The sequence below is a fragment of the Pangasianodon hypophthalmus genome, chromosome 9 (assembly GCF_027358585.1).
Source record: "Pangasianodon hypophthalmus isolate fPanHyp1 chromosome 9, fPanHyp1.pri, whole genome shotgun sequence".
In the NCBI taxonomy this organism is placed as follows: Eukaryota; Metazoa; Chordata; class Actinopteri; order Siluriformes; family Pangasiidae; genus Pangasianodon; species Pangasianodon hypophthalmus.
Genome location: NC_069718.1, coordinates 12,736,647 through 12,758,405, shown reverse-complemented (window position 1 = coordinate 12,758,405; position 21,759 = coordinate 12,736,647). Strand labels below are relative to the sequence as shown.

Sequence of the window (21,759 nt, the reverse complement as noted above, 5' to 3'; positions counted from 1 at the left end):
ACATGTGGTCAGTTTGCCTTATTTACAGTAGGCTAATTAACCTAATGAGGGAGGTTCATATGATTGTGCTTTAACATCTCTTTGAAAATAAGCTAGAGGACAAAGCAGAAATCTTTGTGGGGAAAAAAAGCAGGAAAATACTACCAATATTTTACATGCACTAAACATAGTAACATGTCAAACTGTCAAACTGAACACACTTTCTGCTATATATATATATATATATATATATATATATATATATATATATATATATATATAAAGATAGATAGATAGATAGATAGATATACTTTATTGATCCCATGAGGGAAATTCTTGAAAGAAATATTTTCCCAGCATGCCCGATGCAACTAATCAGCTAATTAACAGCCCTTTCTGAGTTGAAGTGGGTGTGTTACACTCAAGTGTATATAGACTATTATCATTCTATTAGACTGTTATCATTCACTATTATTCATGTCCACGCAGGACTTACATATGCTGGTAATGGGCTGGCTTTTGAGCCCCCATTAGGACACCCAGATGACTGGTAAAAAAAATTGTCTGTGCGCCATATTCATGACATATTCGCAAGTGGGGTTATGTTCTTGACATATTAACAATGCAGCATTTTTTTTAAAGACCTAACTACATATTATTGCTTATAGAACTACAAGTAGGTGGCACGGTGGCGCAGTAGGCATAACCGCCACACAGTTACAGGGTCTCTGGTTTCTTCTCATGTCCACGTACAGTAGGTTTTCTCCAGGTGCTCTGGTTTCCTCCCATTGTCCAAAGACATGGTCCAAAGAAATTGGCCCAAGTTGGGAATGTGTGTGTGTGTGTGTGTGTGTGAGTGTGCATAGCTAATGCAAACCTATGATTTAGATTTATTGTCACATCACAGTTTACACAGGGATAAAAAGTATAAAAGGCAAGTGAAACTTTTAAGTTGAAGAGCTCCAACAACCAAGCAGTTAAAGCATGTGAATAAGAATACAGTAGAAGTAAGGGAAAGTAAAATACAAAAAAGTATGTCGTGTACAAAAAGGTAAAAAAATATGGTATAAATATGATATAAGAATTCAGGTAGAGAATACAGAACAGAGTAATGACTTGTCCTCGAACTTAGGTGTCCATTTGCCAAGCCTCTTTATTTGTATTGACAGCAGTAATAGGAAGAGCAGTAGTAGTTCACTTCTCGACCGCTAGGGGGCAGTACTACAATGTAACCACGTGTCTGTGTAGTATTCTGTCGGCTTTTCTTCTTTACAGGTCAAAGTTGAAACTACAGGAACTTGACAGCGTGTTTCTGTTGTTATTCGCCATATGGTTTTCCTGTCATAGTATAAACAGACCAAGAGGTATTTCATGTTTATGATAATATTTTATGCATTTTAGCTATTTATAGTTATACTTAGTAGGGTGGCACTTTTCATTTTTGATAATAATCAAAAAGTTAGTAAAACTCGCTAGCTTTTTAAATGCACAGGCTGATTAGCACAGCTAGCATAAATGGACAGTTGCATGTGTGTGTGTGTGTGTGTGTGTGTGTGTGTGTGTGTGTGTGTGTGTGTGTGTTTTAAATGATGAATGTTTTCTGGTGTTTACAGAAATGAGGAACCTAAAGCTGCTGAAATGTGTGCGGATGTCGGAGCTGCAGAGTCTAGGCTCTCCTCAGTGTGTTTGTGTGAGGATAGACACAGACACCATACTGATCACCTCTCAGTTCTCCATCACAGAGTACGACCCCCGGACAGGCCAGGTAAGACCACCTGTATACCCCAAACTCCAGCCTATCCCCTGCACAGTGCACTAGTTAGAGAGATTTGCCATTTTATAATAATAATGTCCAAATAAAACAAATATACAATCTCAAGTGCATGCCTAAACTCTCACTGCAGTTCAGAAGATTAATCCAATTCAGTTTTATTTGTGTAGCACTTTCAACAGTAGACAGTCTCAAAGCAGTTTTAGATCCTTTCTTAATTAAAACAAAAAATCTAACTAGGCAATTATTAGGCTTGTTATTTTAATTCATACAGTAAAGTGTCAGCTGTTTACTGGAGCCACAGAGCTCCTCCATTTCAAGTGATCAGTCAAACCAGCTAATAACTATAAGAACTTATATATAAGTCATAAATATAATAACTTTAATAATGTTGGGTTGTAATTTCTTTACAACTGTAACTAAATTAAAAAAATCACAGCCTCCTCTGGCTATGCTTCACAGACCCAACTTTGAAAAGACAACCAGAATACTCTGTCTATTTCTTTCGCACACAAACACATTCTGCTTGTGTCTGTATCCAACACCGCTGCTTGTTTAAATTGGGATTTTAATCCTAAGCAACTGGTTTTTCCAACCCATGGTCACTCAGTGTTGTCCTAAATATTCAGTCTTCAAAACTCGTCCATCCATCCGTTTTCTGTACCGCTTATCCTACACAGGGTTGCAGGGGAGCCTGGAGTCTATCCCAGAGGACTCGGGGCACACCCTGGATGAGGTGACCCATTGCAGGGCACAATCTCACACACACACACTCGCACACTATGGACAATTTAAGTGAGTGAAGTGACTTGTGGCCAAGTATGGTGACCCATACTCGGAATTTGTGCTCTGCATTTAACCCATCCAAGTGCACACACACAGTAGTGAACACACATACACACACACCGTGAACACACACCTGGAGCAGTGGGCAGCCTTTTTTTGCTGCGGCACCCAGAAATGCCAATCAGCCTACAACATGTGTCTTTGGACTGGGGGAGGAAACCGGAGTACCCAGAGGAAACCCCTGAAGCATGGGGAGAACATGCAAACTCCGCACACACAGGGCGGAGAGGGGATTTGAACCCCGGATGTGCGAGGCAACAGTGCTAACTACTAAGCCACTGTGTCTCCAACTTCAAAACCCACTTGATTTATTTTATCCCATAACTTACAGGTTTAATAAATTTAATTCAGCTTGACAGTGGTCCATAACGATCAGACACTGACCCTTCTGTTTGATTATAGAAGCTTTGTGAAGTTCATTTTCAGTGTTCCTGTGTTTAGGTATTGAATGAAGAGTGTCTAACCATGGAGAACTACCTCCCAGAGGATGGCAGCGGTGTTGTTGTGGGCATTCAGGATCTGCCTGATCAGGAATCTGTTTGTGTGGCCACTGCCCAGGGCGATGTCATTCTGTGGAACCTTAACACTAATCAGGTATTTATACAGTCAGCTTGACCCCTGCTCACCTTACCACAGTGCTTTACAAAGTCATCACCCTACATTTTATAAATGAATGTCTTTAATTTAGATTTGCATAAGCACTTCTCATTCTGACATAGTTCGATTTTCTTTATGTAAATAATGCTGTTTTGAAAACATTTGACGGTACATCACACTGGATAATGTGAGTAACCACACACAATGCAGGGGCGGGTATTAAACTGAGGCCAGCATTGATATGGGGAAATGTAATTCAACCAAAATTGGCTGGAGAACAGCATGTACTCTTGTGTTAAGGAATAAAACACAAAGGGGCATGTGGTTATAGGACAAAAGCCAACAACAAGTGGTGTGATGCAGCTGAAGCAAAGTTGTTTTCCTATACCACAATAATTTATCAGAAATTACAAAGTCTTCTTCTTTTTTTTTTTTTTGTTAAAGAATGACATTTTATCTGTTTATAGTTGTGTTTAATGTTAGGGAACGTCCATGAAACAAGTTAGTTCCCGTTATCACTGTATAAACACTCGCTCCCTCACCAGCCTCTCTTTGGTTCTCTCTCTAAAATTCAACATTTTTTCGTAAATGTTACAAGACATCATGTTAAAAAAAAGCTTCGCCTTGTTTTTTTTTTGTCAAATAATGCTGCCTTTTTTTTTAAATAAAGAAATCCATTTATTGTTAGGTGCAAATTTTAGTGAGCCCCTGTGTAAACTGACATATAGATGAGCACATGTCCATACATGTAAGTTATATTGAAGTATTTTTGGGTTAAATTAGGTTTTACATTACATTTAAAATAGCATCGAACAAGTCATAAAAAGTTGTTAACTTAAGGGTACCTGTATCCATCCTGCTTCTGTTTCATCTGTGAAATGTGGATCTTTTTTTTGTGTTTGGTAGCTGGAGTGTGTGGGAAGTGTGGATAGTGGACTCACTGCCATGAGTTGGAGTCCAGACCAGGAGCTGGTGACACTCTGCACAGGTCTGTCACTGAGTGATGATTATACCAGCACTGTAATGGATTAGATATATAGGCTGCTGTGTGATTTATTATGCGCTGTTCTACTCTTTAGGTCAGGAGACAATCATCTTAATGACTAAAGACTTTGAGCCCATAACTGAAGTGGCCATTCACCAGGATGAGTTTGGAGAAGGTGAGACTTTCACAAGTTCCGAGTTTAGAGAAATAACCAAACGTCTCTCTGTGTTAAGATAACTCATTAGTTTAATGTACTAATTAATCTGTTGTGTTTGTGAATCAGGTAAATTCATCACAGTAGGATGGGGTAAGAAGGAAACACAGTTTCACGGCTCAGAGGGGAAGCAGGCAGCACAGAAGAAAGCTGCAGTAAGACTTCTACCATTATTTATTTAACGTTAGACATCAAGATTGTTTGTTTCACAAGTCAGTGTGGTTTTGAACAGTTTTCCTATGCATTTCCTCCAAAAAAATGCTCAGTCACCTAGAAAACGTCCTATAGCTGAAAATTTCTTAAAGCTAATGAGACAATCTTTAAAAAATTAATTATAGGCTACAGTATACATTTTGCAATTTGTATGTCATTATATATTACAATTGCACATTTCTGATGCATGTCATAAGGAAGTGCAGCCTGCAGTGCCATGGGACGACCGCATGCCGAGGATCACATGGAGAGGCGATGGGCAGCTCTTTGCAGTCGGCGCAATCTGTCCTCAGACAGGCAGGTGTCTCGTTATTTAATAACCAGGGGTGGACAAATCAATAACCCGGAACAAGCACATTATTTGTCTGGGCTACTTGTATTTTATTCGTAGTTGCCTGATGGATCATTAGGTTTAACAACCAGAAAAAGAAACTACTACACCTTATTTAGACTTTAGCAAAACAAAAAGTTTCATTTGGTATGCAGCTATGTTTAAACCTAACGCACTTCACCGTGATATGCGCACCATGAGGCTTCTGAATCCTGCTTCATGCTGCACTGCACGCATCAGCTGAGGCAGATTAATTAGCATGCATGATTGATAGAAGAATATTTCAGAACCAGATGCAGGCAGCTGTCATATTACTCTCCTGTTAGCACAACACACAGTCAGCTCACAGTTAAACACATCACCGGAAAAGACATGAACAATATCTTTTGCTGACTTTTAACGTACTACATTAGAACTTTGCTAAAACAAGATAATAGTCATATGTTCTTTCCTTTCCCTTAGTCTGTATTAATGCGCTTAACTAGCTCATTATACATACATATTACTATATCATCTTAGCTTCCACCTTTTAGCCTAGTCAGTTTCGGGGCAGCCAGTACATGGGACTGGGCAGCACACTGGAGCTTTTATTTGCCTGGAGGGCTAACTGATGAATTTATGATTTGTGCTTTTATGTTGTTTCAGGTGCTAGAAAAGTCAGAGTGTGGAACAGAGAGTGTGTCCTGCAGGCTACGAGTGAGGTTGTCAACGGCCTTGAAGAAGCTCTCTGCTGGAAGTAAGAGCTTCTGAAATAATCACTCTGCTATACTCATGTGTTTTTCTTGGAATAAACAAACCCCTTAAGCTTTAGGACCAGATTAATCACTCTTGTACCTACACACATTTCCTATTAGTTTTATGGTAATTACTGAATCATTTGTAGTAGTGAATACTAAATAATATGCTCTAAAATGAATTAACTTAGTAATAAAAAACTAAGATGTTTGTATTAGCAACCTAAACCTGTTGGTCTATAGTGTTATTGTAAAGCCTAGCATTGCTGTGTGTGTTTCAGACCTTCAGGTAGCCTGATAGCCTGCACCCAGCGGCACCCTAATAAACACAGTGTTGTGTTTATGGAAAAGAATGGCCTGCTGCATGGAGACTTTACTCTGCCCTTCGCCAAGGACCAGGTTAAGGTGGGCCACGATTTGTCAGTACGCTGTAGAGTACACTGGCTCAGGACTTTATTCTAATACTGGACAAACCAGCTGTTTTCGTGAATGTGTGTGTTAATGTATGTAAGTGTGAATCATGTGTTGTGTTTCAGGTGAAGGAGTTGCTTTGGAACAGTGACTCCACTGTGCTGGCTGTTTGGCTTGAGGATCTGAAGCCAGGAGTGAACAGCAACCCCAACATATACAGTTAAATATGACTTAACATGTCTTTTCTTCTGTTTAATTATCTGTAATTACACTCATCTTTCCACTATCAGTTTTTGTTTCATTTATTACCAACTCTGTGTCTTTTTTTTTTTTTCTTTTTTTTTTAGTTCAGCTATGGACAGTAGGGAATTACCACTGGTACCTGAAACAGAGTCTGCATTTTGGAAGTGATCCCTCAAAGGCTCCAGTCTGTGTGTGTTGGGACCCTGTGAAGCCACTCCACCTCCACCTGCTGACTCAGGACTGGAGCAGTTACATGTATGACTGGGGCTGGAGCACAGATCGCAGCCAAGGATATGATTCACATGACAATGCCAATGTGGCAGTGATTGATGGAGGTGAGAGCCTCGTGAATATCTCACCGGTTCTTCATAGGTGTGGTCTGAGATGCTGTGCTCAAGGGTGGGGTCAGAGATTTTTAAATTTGAACACTCTTTTGAACATTTTGGCAAAGTTCACCTAAAATTATCTGCTCAGAGGAAGAAGTAAGTTAAGTGTCTGTGGCACTCCAGGTATTATAAATGGGAGAAAAGTCAAATAATGTGGATTACCAGCATTCAGACAATCAGGACAATGAGGTGTCTCTTGTACTATCATTCAGGTGTCTTAACCGAGGCATTGCACATACATGTGTTTTCAGTGCTTCACCTGAACCACTTAACAGAAAACACCACCCTGAAACACCATAAATACATTTATATTGAAATATCTGTGATGTGCTTAGTGATTGTGGTGGTAATTTGGTTCATGCTGTTTTTATTTATTTATTTATTTTTATTTTTATTTTTTGATGTTAGCGTATGAGAAGTGTGCAAAGCTAGTGGTTTGTGCTGTGCTGATTTCACAGAGGTTCCTTGCTAGCATTGTTGCAGTGGTATTTAATAGGAGAAAAAAATCTCAAACGTAAGTGATAACAGACAGGTTCTCGTGTTAGCAACTAAACACAAAAGAGCAAGAGCTTCTTTTCTCACTCACAACATTTCTAGAGATGTTCAGTGTCATATTAATGAGAAAATCCAACCTAGAATTGGTGCAGACAGCAAACACTGGACTCAAAGGTCCAAAATGCAGTGCAGCTATACAATACAATTGCGCTGTATTGAGTTATGGCAGAGACTCGACTTGGCTAGTTAGCTATCTACGAGTGTGTTGACATTGATGGCGGTATTAGCATGAAAGTTGAAGCTTTGAATGCTGAGCTGTTTGAGCAGAGTGTACAGAAGAGGAGGTAAGAGAGCTGGAAAACTAAAGCACTAAAATGCTGCTGCATCACTCTCTTTAGATAGAGATGAATTCCCACTGACGCCTCTATCAGCTGGCAGTTGAACAGCATTGTGGGTAATGTAGGAAACCTTTTATCGAAGTGTTGATGAAAGAAGTAAAAACTAAAAAAATGTGGACTCAGAATGTCATTTACAAAATAAATCTTGGGCACCATTGAAGATCACGTTAATTATAAATATTAATATGTAAGTCATTCAGTATGGATTTTTCTTTTAAGGGAGGGACTGAATTAGAAAAAAATTACCTTCTGCTAACTTCTAGTAAAATCACTAACTATGCCTTTAATGTCAGTGCTTGCTTTAATATAACCAGCTTGCCCAGGACTTTGCTCTCTAAATCTTTTTTCCCACATGTCCTCCTTGTCTTACAGATAAAGTTTTAGTGACAACATTTCGTCAGTGTGTAGTGCCTCCACCCATGTGTTCCTATGAACTGCAGTTGCCTGCTCCGATCAACCTGGTCACCTTCCAAGCACGGCCTCTGAGGACCAATGAGCTCGCAGCGTTAACAGCAGATGGATGTTTGCATATCGCTGGCCAAGGTGCGCTGATTAAAAAAAAAACATGACAAAGAAACAAAGCACTTCTTCTTCCTCTGTTTTTCTTCCTGTGCATTACAGGATGTTGTGTTTCAGTGGTAATATTCATACTGTGTGTTGAGTTTACTTGAAAGCAAATAACGGTTTTCACTTTTCTCACTCAGGCAGTGAAGATGCCAGTGAGCCCATTAAGGATGCATCTGGATTTAGAGTCGTCTCTAAACCACTGGTTTTACAAAAGACATACAGGTTAGATTACAGCACTGGCAGTGTCTTTATTTTACTGTAGTGCAGTTGTTGTTATTCTTGTAAGGGGTGTATGTGTGTGTTTGTTTAATGCTGATTGTACCTTGCGTGCAGTGTTGCAGTGGCTCATGAGGGGGTTCTGGCTCTGCGTCTGCTGCTCTGGCTGAGGGAGGACGTGTTTTTGGCAGTAGCATGTGGAGACGTACTAAACCAGTCTCGCCTACTCGTACTGACCCCAGCAGAGAGCTCCGAACCCACACTGGATATCAGGTACAGACCAACATTGCACACTTTCAAGTCCTGCATTTCTTTATGTAATGTTTATTTTACCGCTGTATCAGAAAACACACTTGGGCTTCTGTGAGATGCACATATGCTGCAGAACAGGGTTGGAATGCTGCTGACTTGGTTTTCATGGTCTGTGTGTTAAATCAGGTCAGAGGTCATAGTTGAAGGTCATGTGATCAGCATGTGCCACAGCTCTAAGAGTGACACTTTGGCTCTGCAGCTGGAGGATGGACAGATCAGGAGGGTGAAATGGGGTGAGTGATCCTAGCCGTACTGAGCTTGATTCCTGATTCTGGACTTTAATAGTGTTGGTATGGAAGATGACGAATGGTGTATTCAATCCCAGCTAATAAGGTTAGAGTTATTATAGCTAATATAAACTACAGCTACAAAAACTGTTCCTAAACTGAAATAAAATAATGTAGTAAAATTAAATAAAAACTACAACTAAATGCCTCCAACTACAAATATTGCCTCCAAAACTAACTGAAATTAAATAAAAACACCTGGTTTAATTAGCATTTATAGCATCATTCACTGGCACGAAGAATGTGAGTGCTCATTCCATGGAGGTGTATATATATATATATATATATATATATATACATATATATATATATATATATATATATATATATATATATATATACATATACATATATATATATATATATATATATATATATATATATATATATATATATATATATATATATAATATTATATATTATACACAATATATAATACACACTGGCAAGGTTTCTTTTGCTGATACACTAGTCTTTGAGGTGGTTTGATTCCCTGGTGTGTAATATTGATGTGTGTAACAGTGTTCATCTTCATTCAGTCAATCATTTTTGATAAATAATATTTGTGGCTTGTATCCCTGGATTTTTAATTGCCACATATGTTATTGAATTACTTTTATTCTATTATGGATCAAGCAGTATAGTAATTCTGCAATACTTTTATGTTTAGACTCTGCAGAGATAACAGAGACAGAATGGAAGGATTCTTTAGAGTTCAGTGTTAACTTTCCCCAGCCCTGTGTTCACACTGCACTGTGTACCTTCAGCGGAGAGGTAACAATACAGGAAACACATTTTATTTTGTCTTTTTTTTTTCCTTTTTTTTTCTTTCTTTCTTTTTTTTTTTTTCTTTCTTTCTTTTTTTTCTTTTTTTTTTTTTTATAAATATGTCTGTTTTTATTTGTGTATTCAATGTATTGTGTCTCTCTGCAGGAGCATTTAGTAGGACTGACAGAAAGATCCCACCTCTATATTGGTAACAGTACGGTATGTATGAGTGATCTAAAACCACTTTATAAGAACATAAGTAAATGATTTTAATAGTCTGCCTAGTCACAGACAGGTGGTCAACTAATTCACCACTTCTTCATCTAAAAGAGTTTCCTGTGGGAATAAAACAGGGCTAAATGAATAACATGGATTTGGCACATCAAGGTGTAGAGATTTAGTCACGTATATCTTGTTTAATTATATTTCTGTTCTGCAGGTTGCTTCTAATATTTCCTCCTTTGTGGTGTATGATGAGTTCCTTCTTCTCACCACACACTCTCACACCTGCCGTTGCTTCCACCTGACCACAATGTCAATCAAAGGTAAGAGGCCGAGGTGCAGTCAGTATGTTTTATTGTTTTCTTCCTCTTATATCACAGCAGCACTGTGTTATCAAACATCACACATTTTTTTTTTAATAAATCTGTTTATGTTATGTGTCTGCTATACAAGATCCTGTGTTAGTTGTTACTATAGGAACAATGACGTATTAGAACAGGTAATCAGAGGTGCTGTTATAGAAAATTATTCAACACCTTCTGAATTCAGCAGTGCTGGTTTAAACTTTGTCTGCTTATAATATTTTGTAACTTTGTTTAACTTTATTGTAAATATACTTGTATAATATAAGGAATAACATTCACACTGACCCCAAACGCTGTTGAGCATTATAAAGTAAAAAGCTACACTATATGGCCAAAAGTTTGTGGACACCTGACCATCATACCCGTATGTGGGTCTTCCCCAAACTGTTGGAAGCGCACAATTGTCTAGAATGTCTTTGTATGCTGTACAATTACAATTTCCCTGTGCTAGAACTAAGAGGCCCAAACATGTTCCAGCATGACAATGCCCCTGTGCACAAAGCGAGCTCCATGAAGACATGGTCTGCCAAGGTTGGTGTGTAAAAACTCGAGTGGTCTGCACAGAGCCCTGACTTCAACCTCACTGAACACCTTTGGGATGAATTGGAACATGGAAAGCCTTCCCAGAAGGTTGGAGGTTATTGTAAGAGAAAAGGAGGACTAAATCTAGAATAGGATGTTCAGAAACACATATGGGTGTGATGGTCAGGTGTCCACAAACATTTGTCCATATAGTGGTGCATGTTTGTGAGATGCACCATGGTCCTGCTAAACTATATTTTAGTCCACTCTATACACGTACATTGATGGAATAACAAAAAAAAATGGCTTTGCCATGGTTATATAATGTAATATTGTACTGTTGTTTAGGAGTAACAATACTGTCATTATTCATCTTCTTCATCAGTTCATCAAAATTATATCTGGAAGCAAGAGTAGATGAAGGAGCTCCCTATTGAGGCAGGAAGAAACTGTAGTGAGCCTGTTTCTGATTTTATACACTGTTGTCATGATGTGTCTGCAGATGTGCAGGTGGCTCTGAGTTCAGAAGCAGCTCAGAATGATGAGAGTGTGCGCAGGGTGGAGAGAGGATCTCGCATCGTTACTGTGGTGCCTCAGGACACCAGACTCATCCTACAGGTTAGCACTGAACTCAACAACAAACTCACACTCACTCATCATTCATGCTGCCTGTCAGCTCCAGATAATTGAAAGCTAATTTTTTTCAGTATATTTAGTCTTGACGTTTTCCTAGGCAGAATGCCAAGAACCTTCGTTGTCTGTAATTTAGTCTAGAGATGTACACAAGACATCACTTTGAGATAAAATCGCTGTGAAATGAATTTCTGAACATTTTAAATTAGCTTTAGTAACTGGCTGTGTGCATTTTGTTTTTTGTTTCCCAGATGCCCCGTGGTAACCTAGAGACCATCCATCATCGAGCTCTTGTGCTGGCTCAAGTTAGGAAGTGGCTTGATGAGTATGTCTTTTTAATAAATCATAAACAGCATAAAATTCACAAGCTCACATTTTCACAGTAAATGAATGTTTGGAAATTTCAATGGGTTTGAAAAGTTTTAACTGTGTCTTTATATTCTAGGCTGAAATTTAGAGATGCTTTCGAATGCATGAGGAAGCTGCGGATCAACGTGAACCTAATCTATGACCACAATCCCAGCGTGAGTGATCTCATGACAGTGATTTCCTCTTATATGAGGTAGTGAAGTAACCTTATACTCTTTGATTCACAGGTGTTCTTGGAGAACGCAGAGCTGTTTCTCAAACAGATTGCCTCAGTCAACTACATCAACCTTTTTCTTACAGAGCTCAAGTAAGTGCCTTTCTGCCCATACAGGGTCATACAGTGTATGTTCATTATAAATTCATTATAAGCATGATAGCATGTGTTACTTGATAGAGAGGAAGATACTACCAAGACGATGTACCCGTGTCCAGTGAATTCTGCATGCCAGTCTGCTTCAGTACCAGTGAAAGGAGGTCAGGGGAGGAGCAAAGTGGACACTGTCTGTGATGCTCTGCGGTCAGCCATGGAAACTCTTGATCCACATAAGTATGTTCTTTAAAATTAATATTCTGAATATGTCTCACTCGTGGAGTCTAAAAAAAAAAAAAGACAGGCTTTTTCCACTATACACTTTAATAAAATATAAGTAAATGATTTGTGTTATTCAGTTAGTATTAAAGCTTTTCACACTCGCATATAGTTAAGCACCATGTTAGCGTTTCTTTTCAACAATATTTGATATATTTTGGTAACTATGCATTTGTATGACTAGCTTCATAACTATTTATAAATTTGCAGTATGACTGAATACGTCAGCCGACCAGTAATGAGCATTTTCCTCATAGATACTGCTTGTGCATTTTAACATCTCATGTGAGGAAGACAACGCCAGAGCTGGAGATTGCTCTACAGAGGGTCCACGAATTGCGTGGTAAGAATTGGGGATGGGTGATACGTTAAAATAAAAATCACATCAGGGACATGACTTTTTCATGACTCACAATATGTATCCCAGTATTTCAGTTTGCTAACAGAGCAGTGACAGAACAAAGATAAATGTTTCTCATGTTGGCTGAGTGCAAACCAACATTTGAATTAGTGTGTGTGTTTATTTTGTTCAGCCAGTTTTTGCAAATTTTTATGAAGGGTGCCAATAAAAGGTTTATCATGGAAAAACTGATATAAAAGTATATTTGAATGTCCAATCAGCTACTGATTACTCTCAGTACTGATAGAAACAGTCAGGGCTATAAAAGTGTTGACAAAACCTACAATATGTCAGAAAAGCACCAGTGAGAATTATACACCATCAGTGGTGTTTTCCTTGAATTCTTTTTTGGGCGCTAGAGGGCACTAAGATCTCTCTGTGTGAGGACAGAATCACTTAGTCATGAAACACAATTTGGGAGTAATCGAAAGCTTTATGGAGTGGTGCTGTGCGACAGATTATGAGTAAATTGGTGTGGATTTTAGGTTTATATAATTTTATTATTTTGCTGCTGTTTACATCCCCATGCAAGTTGTTACACCCCTTGAACTTTTCCACATTTTGCAGTGTTACAAGCTGAAACTGAAATGGGCATAAATGCAATTATACAGTATGCCATGATTATACACAAAATAGCCCATATTATTGAAGTGGGTGTCAAAACAAAACTAAAAAAAATCCCAGATAAGAAAACTTGTTGAAGGGGGTTAACACTTGTGAAATCATAACTGTTGTGTTTTTATTTGTAAATAATTTTGCAAGCTATATTGATTTGTGTTTAACTAAAACGTTTATCTGTTTAATTCTTGAGTGCATAAAATATCAGCCAATATTAGCAGTTATTAAAATTATTAGCTTCTTAGATTATTAAAATCTGTATATATCCATCACTCCTAAGTTTATATGTTTGTATTTGTGAATGTTATTCTTTTGATTTTTGTGATTAGTGAACCCACCCAGTGCAGATAATGCAGTGAGTGCAGAGGAGGCTCTGAAGTATCTCTTGTTCCTGGTCAACGTTAATGAGCTGTATGACTACTCTCTGGGAACTTACGACTTTGACCTGGTGCTCATGGTAGCGGAAAAGTCTCAGAAGGTTGCGGATGCTTCCATGTAGTTTGTATGGACACTATTTATAAAACTTTCAATAGAAAATCTGAGTGAAATCTTACCTCCTCCCTCTACCTGTTCTCCCCTCTTTCATCATCTCTAGGACCCTAAAGAATATCTTTCCTTCCTGAACATGCTGAAAACCCTGGAACCTAATTACCAACGCTATACCATAGACAAACACCTGAAGAGATACAAGAAGGCGTTGCATCACCTCAGCAAGTGTGGTGAGAGCTTATGCAGTCTGACTATAGGTTAACAATATAAATAGAAAACATACAAGCAAAAGAGCTAAATCTTTGTTTCTCACACTCTCTCAGGTGAGGAGCACTTCACTGAGTTATTAAACTTGGTGAAGGATCAGAAGCTGTACACTGAAGCTCTGCAGCTCTACCCTGCAGATAGTCAGCAGTACAAGGTTACTTCTCTTATAAATTCTGATTAAATAACATGTTTATGTTCCTGGCTTCAATGTTCTCTACTATCACTGTCTACATGGGATCCTCTGTAAAATTATACTGTAAAACTGTGTACTGTGCTTAAAAGACCTCTGATGGAAAATCTGAATGAATTGTTAGTATTATGGTCTTACTGATATATCAGTGGCAGTAAAAATGACAGATATTAGTCATATGTGACATAAGCCAGCATCTGAGTGACTCCATCAAAGGTAATTCAGCTGCCCTCCTTTAAGGCTCTCACATTGGTAGCCTTGGTACATTAACTCTATTTCATTCAGGACACACAAACAGAAAGACTGAAACAGAAAGTCTGAAACAGATGTGATGTAAACGGAATATCCAGAATGCACTTAAACAGCACTCTGTTTTATTCAGATTGTTATTAGATTATCAGAGGATTGTAAATAATTTAATGATTATTTAGATTGTTGACACAAGATGGAAACATACAGTGCCTTGCATAGTTATTCAATTGTGTCAAAATATCAGGATCCTGATGTGCAATGCTGATAGAGACATATCCTAGAAGACAAAAATGGTTCTACCAAGTACTGACCCAGGGGTGAATACTTATCTAACCAGCAAATGGCTGAAAAATAATTTGTACCTTCAAATGTTAGATATATTTTGTAATTAAATGATAAAATCCCAATAAGTCCATTTCAGTTCCAGTAGTCGATCTGGAAAAATGTGGAAATAATCAAGGGGAGTGAAGGGAGTGAATACTTATGTGTGTGTGTGTGTGTGTGTGTGTGTGTGTGTGTGTGTGTGTGTGTGTGTGTATATAATATACAGTATATTTTACACACACAGAAAGTGTTTTATTTTATTTTATATATTTGAATAAACACGTATTTTAACATTTTAGTACAGCAGTTTAGCATTTTCTGCATTTAATTGCAAATTGGTGACAAAATGAAAAACGCGGAACTCCTGTACAACTGGTGTGAAGTGACATTGATTATTATAGGTGCTGGTTTGTAGCCGTAAAAGCAGTGCTGAAGCTGCCTCTCAAACCAGTGAGTCTGGAGGTGTTGGGGTGTGGCATAGGCACCATATGTTCTAGGGCCACCACTGATATTAAGATTCCATGCACAGACTTAATGGCATAGAAAGCATTCATAAACATGATGCTCATTTGAATAATCACATCCCTGAAGGGCGCCGGATTCACAAATAACTCTGACCCCTCTGTGATGTCATCAGGCACTAAGTGTGGCCTATGCTGAACACCTTTTGGAAGATCAGCAGGCTGAGCAGGCAGGGTTGTTGCTATGGCGATGTGGAGAGATGCCCCGTGCTTTGCAGGCCTTCATCAGCTGCACCAGCTGGAGACACGCCCTCGCCGTGGCAACACACATCCCTGTGCCACCCACGCAGCTGACGCAGCTCGCACGAGATCTAGCAGGTATTGTGTGTGTGTGTGTGTGTGTGTGTGTGTGTGTGTGTGTGTGTGTGTGTGTGTGTGTTCAATTATCCATCTAATAACCCATGCTAGTGGTTAAGGATGCATATCTAATATCTCAAGAAATAACATAAAATAAATGCATAAAACTGATAATCCTGAATCTTTACACTCAACACAAAAATGGATTTTCCTGTTGTGCTGTGATTTAATGTCAGTAAAATAGATGTGTTGTTTTTTTAACGTTTCAGAGAAGCTTCTGGAAATGAAGAGACATACAGAGGCTGCTCTGCTGCTGGAGCAGTATGCTAAGGTGCGAGTAATCGAATCGGCCCTTTAAATTCCCTCTCACTGCTTTGTATCTCCAGGATTTTTGCAGTGGTGTAGCTACTGGGCCATTATTTAAAGTGACAAATGCACAACTCGGAGGAATATTCCAACATTTTTCATCCTAATCTCTATCTACTCATTTTGGCACATTTCCCTATACTGAGAAAAGAACAGAAAACCTGTTTACTCAAACCACACTAAAGGCAGTTGTTGAATTCAGGCAATATCATGAGTTCAAAACTACAACCTTTGCAGTCCTGGGATGAGACAGACATGAGAGGAGTCCAATTATTGCTGTTTTTTGTAGATATATTCAACTTTCTAACACTGGATCTATTATGTTTTCCCAGATGATTTTGTGACGTGTCTTTAGGCCACAGCTGTGGCACTCGTATGTTTACTTTGAGATACACTGACTTAACTGGAAACACCCAACCACATGACCTCTAAAATTAGTTTAATTTCTGAAAGGGTAATTTATACATTTTTAGGGCTTAATGTACACAGACCACTGATTGGAGATTTGATGAAATCGTTTTATATAAATGTGTCAAAGTTTTCTACTGTTTTCCCATAGCTGGGAAATAAGTTGAAGTTATTGTCTGTGGTAATAACACGTGCTAGAGATGGTTGAGAGAGATTAGAAAGAGAAAATGTTGGAGTGATTCTTTAGTTAATGGGCTGTGCTGTGGAAAATAGTCAGTGGTGGTGTGATGCGGCCTGGCGCACAGCAGATTTACTATTGCCAGCAGGTCCTAAAGTGTTTTACTCCTCCTATATAACAGTGATTTTATTAATTATGGAACGACATGTCATACAATTTGTTTATAATTATATTTAATTTTGTGGAACAATAGTTTTTGTTATCACTTATGTTATAGCAGCTATAAACAGTTGTTCCCTCACCAGCATCTATTTTATTCTGTCTTGAAGATAATAAGACAAAATGCAGCTGGTAATTTTTCTGTGAACCCACAAAGTCCTCTGTCTTAAAGACTCTCCTGTGTTGAAAAATTTAAAATTACTGCTTTACCTATGATGGTTAAAAAATCCTGACACTGGAGACTCCTTCCAAAAATTGCTGAATAAATGTCTATCTACATATATTTCTGTACATTATTGGACTTTATTACCTTGTACATTATATGTATTATACAAATCATGTTCATGGTGACACAGATGTAAATTGTGGTAGTATTTTGTGCACGTTAATTGAAAGTGGAATATGGTGGTATTTTCAGGACTGTGAGGAGGCTATTTCTGCCCTGATTGAGGGTGCTGCATGGGAGGAAGCTCTCAGACTAGTGAGTCATTTGTGGCTTTAATTTTACATTTCTTACAATTATTTGTTCTACATATCGTCAAGCTTGTATTTTTAATCTATTGTTTATTTCTTTATTACAGATTTACCTTTACAACAGACCGGACATCATTGAAACCAATCTGAAGCCTGCACTTTTGGAAGGTACTATACATTTTTCACCCTTGACTTTAATAGGACTTAATAAACTTTTTCTCCTTGTTCGTTCTCACCTCAAGCTTGATTTTTGTCTGAATATGCTCAGCTCATAGCACTCAGATGGCCTTTGTGGACTCCCAGAGGGCTCTGTTCACACGCCATAAAAACAGACTGGCTGTTGTGCGAGAGCAGAAGGAGAAGGCTAGATTGGAGTTTGTTGGTAAGTACCACTGTAAACTTTGTAGCTATAAAATTTCTAGTTTCTATTGTAGACTATTTGATGGTCCCTGGAGGACTATTGGTTAGGGCTCGGCGCTCTACCGCTGTGGCCCGGGTTCGATTCCCGGACAGGGATCTGACCCCAGCCACTGGGCAGTGCACTCCCAGTGCCAGTCCCAAGCCCGAATAAAAATTGGGGAGGGGTGCATCAGGAAGGGCATCCGGCGTAAAAACTGTGCCAAATATGCAGACATTAGGTGGAACACACAGGACTGATTTGTGTTTTGTGGTGTTTCTTTTTTTCTACTTCCTGTTTCCCCGTTTCTCTCTGCTACAGATGAGGATGGCCCTGACTGTGCAGACGCTGAACTCTACTCAGAGGCCAGCAGTGTCCTGACCGGTAGCCGTCTCGGATCAAAGTATTCGCACAGTAACTCCCGCATCTCCTCGTGAGTATTCAGTAGTAATAAACTTAGCTCAGATGTTCTACTCAGCTCAGCATGTCCTAATGAGAGACAGGAAATTATTCCCTGCACTGTCCCTGCGGCCTGTCTGTTTGCTTGCATTAATCTCTCAAAGCTCCTCTCACCCCTTCAATACACATCCTGTTCATGCACATGATTGATTTTTTTTTGGTTTTCGCACTATTCTCAGCGCTATTCAGGTGGGAGCCTAGTTAATAAACTACCAACTCAAGTGTAGGTGCACACTGCTGATTAAAAGGTTTAGGGCTCTTTGCTTTTTTTCTGTGTAAATTTGAAAAATCGGTTACCATGAATATGCATCAAAACTATGGAATGAAATATTTGGAGAGTAAGGAGGCAGTGCATCCTGTCATGAGCATTTCTGAGGAATGCCTGGGAAAACTGACCAAGTGAAGAAAGTGTGTGCAGCGGTTATAGGTGCCAGGAGTGTCTCTATTATATGATACACAATTCCGATCATAGACAGATATCCTCACAGTTAAAAAAAACAAAAAAAAAAAAAACTGGTAAAGTTGATAAGAACAACAGGATATTCCACAACATTAAATGTAACTATAAATGGATAAAAAAGTATGATGTCATATTTTAATACAAGTATATAAGTGGAATAAAATAGCTAAAGGCATGCTGTTATTGGAAAATAATTAGCTTGAGGGCTGTAATTCCAGGCATTGCATTGTTAACAGCATGCCTCGACATATTTTATTAATAACATACTGTATTAGGCACATTTCACCTTAGCTGTGACATTACTAGCAAAATTAAGTGTATTTTCAGAGAATATAATATAAATATATTTTTCTGAGAAAAAAGCTTCCGAGATATTTTTCTTGAAGGTTCATGAGGAACAAGCATGAACAACAGCCACAGTAGAAGATGTCTATGTTTCCTGTGTAACTGGTTCATGCTGAAAGCCTGAGGCTGATTGCAGCTCTTTCATTCAGGAGATCATCTAAGAACCGCAGGAAAGCTGAAGGGAAGAAGCACAGCCTAAAGGAAGGAAGCCCCTTTGAGGACATCGCCCTTCTCCGTGCCATTATCCAGATCATCCACGTCATTGACAAGATGAGGGGTAAGATTAGAAATCACTTTTAGTTCTGCTCAGCTGAGTGAAAAGTGCTGCAGGGTTTGTCCCTGCTCATGAGTTATGGATGTAGAGAACTGTATCTTTGCTTGGGTTGACCTCCTCTGCTGGAATGCTCTGTTTGAGGCACTAGTGAGCTTTAATTTCTGCCACTAGCAGCAGAGATGAGAAACTCAGCAGCAGCCAGAGGCTCTTGACTTACATCAGATAAATGTTTATTTAAGACAGGTTTTGACAGCAGCTTGGGAGACCACAGTTCTGCAGTTTTTTTTAATATATATATATATATATATATATATATATATATATATATATATATATATATATATATATATATATATATATAATATATTTACAGTTTTATATATTTATTTGCTTTTGTGTGGAGCTGTGTTGTGTAATATCAGAGAAATATCCGTGACTGCAGCGTGTCGTTTTTCCTCCGCAGAGGAGATCCACAGCCTCCTGAAGGCACTTGTACTGTTTCAGTTTGACAAGCTGGCCAGCAGCCTGCAGTCAGACTATAGTGATCTGCTCCAGCTCATCGACACAGGCATCCCTGAGATCTGGCACGAAGGAATTCAACAAAACCAAACTCCAGTAAGAGACACACACAGCATTTATGTTTGGTGTTTGAAGTGGCTGAGGTATCTGAAATACACTCGTTCAAATTTAGGTACAGGAGATCCTGGTGTGTCAAAATGTCCATCCCTTAACACTATTATTCTTTACTTGTATTTGTACTATTCTCTATTTGCACCTACACAAAGCTAAAGGCTTGCACCTAATGCTAGCTCACAGCATACAGTCTATGAAAAATTACAGTTTAATCCAGACTGACTGGAAAATCAGACAACTCAGTACAGATTTATTTTATAAAGATAATCCAACAATTCAGATATTAGGCTCATGATTTGTTGAAGCATTTTATTCCTGAACTTTCCCTTCATAGAACACTTTAGCCTTTGAATTATTGGGATTTCATTTGAACCCATTCAGTTGAAGAGACCGGTCTAATAGGCAAATGATCATAATTAAAAAACTACATTAACTCAATTATAAATATAACTTTGATAAATGTGGGTTGTGATTGTAACAAAAAAACAAAAATTTATGGTTATGCTTTAGAGACCCCTGGCTTTATTAGGTGATACAATTCTGTAACTGCTTCCTCAGATGAGAGTGCAGGAAAAATGGCAGCATCCACATCAGTTGTTTGCATAGAAAATAAAACATACGCTTTCACTTTTCATGCCTTGCTGTTTACTGCTGGCCCCATTGTTTGATGGACAGCAAACATCCTCCTACTGTTGTAAAAGATGAAGCAGTTCTGATTAAGCATATACCAGTCTTAAAACAGAACGAGCATATGGTCTGATAAAGTATGGAATGGCATTCAGAAGTATGTCTTACTTATTAATTATTAATATTCTGTTTATAACTCATGATTTTGAAATCTAGTGCCTTCTGTTTTAGATCACAGGCCCCAATTCAACAGCCAACAGCATCATGGCTTCGCTTCAGCAGCCCAGACCTGCCACAGTTCCCCAGCAGGGTGAGTCGTCGCTAAAAAACACCTATCACAGTCTGTTATCTGAGCTGTGGATTAAAGAGCTGTGTTTCTCCCTCTCAGATGCAGAGATCCTCACACCACCCAAGATGCGACAGTCTGTCAAATGGAAACTCTCAATCCTAAAATAGTTCTTGTTTATAAACAGTTAGCATATGTTTTACAGTGTATTATTAAATAATTACATATCCTGAAAGCAAAATGACTTTTGAGGTTACTTTTCTATTGTCCAAGTCCAATATTTACACGTGTGCAATAAATATACAAAAAATGTTGCATTGTTTATAAAGCAATGAAATGATTTTTGCTCTACAGTAGCTTAAAACCCTTCACTGAGAGTTTTCCCCCTATACACATAGATGTATTTAATTATATGAAATACACTTTAGGGTAAATAGAGAAAGATTGTTTTCCACTAGATCCAGAGAAAAGTAAAATAAGGACAGATGCTATGGTATGTTTGAGTTTTGGCTGACTTCCTGCAAGTTCAGTTTTCCACGCCACCTCGTCTTGCATCGATGACTACTGCTTTAATCCACTTAACAGCCCGAGGCACAGGAGCCCCATGCCACGCTGGTCATGGATGCATTTAACAGCCTGCCGTCAGCAGTGACAGGGTTATGCCTTTGGTTTGAAACCAGTTCTAGCTTTTAGTACAGCACGCTCTCACAATTTTTGCTACCGTGGCTAGACATCTGAATCCTGACTGCCCTTTTCCTTTCTGCATCATTAAACCACTGAGGTATGTGACGTTCAGGACATGCTAATTCTCTAAGGCTCAGG

The 21,759-nt window shown here is 38.6% G+C and overlaps 1 protein-coding gene across 1 annotated transcript; it reads left to right on the top strand.

Moving 5' to 3' along the window:
- The first annotated feature begins 1,255 nt into the window (after positions 1 to 1,255).
- Positions 1,256 to 21,753, top strand: elp1 (elongator acetyltransferase complex subunit 1). The gene is made up of 37 exons (XM_026919942.3): positions 1,256 to 1,343; positions 1,593 to 1,744; positions 3,038 to 3,190; positions 4,100 to 4,181; positions 4,273 to 4,353; positions 4,462 to 4,547; positions 4,803 to 4,902; positions 5,582 to 5,672; positions 5,952 to 6,075; positions 6,207 to 6,300; positions 6,429 to 6,659; positions 7,976 to 8,146; positions 8,308 to 8,392; positions 8,504 to 8,659; positions 8,825 to 8,931; positions 9,656 to 9,759; positions 9,919 to 9,972; positions 10,193 to 10,298; positions 11,365 to 11,480; positions 11,747 to 11,820; positions 11,941 to 12,019; positions 12,092 to 12,171; positions 12,259 to 12,411; positions 12,711 to 12,796; positions 13,801 to 13,949; positions 14,067 to 14,190; positions 14,284 to 14,381; positions 15,631 to 15,832; positions 16,081 to 16,142; positions 17,401 to 17,463; positions 17,564 to 17,624; positions 17,725 to 17,838; positions 18,175 to 18,286; positions 19,267 to 19,394; positions 19,855 to 20,006; positions 20,883 to 20,961; positions 21,040 to 21,753. The coding sequence occupies exons 2-37, from the start codon at positions 1,595 to 1,597 to the stop codon at positions 21,105 to 21,107; spliced, it is 3,975 nt and encodes a 1,324-aa protein (XP_026775743.3). The 5' UTR covers positions 1,256 to 1,343; positions 1,593 to 1,594; the 3' UTR covers positions 21,108 to 21,753.
- Positions 21,754 to 21,759: the final 6 nt, after the last annotated feature.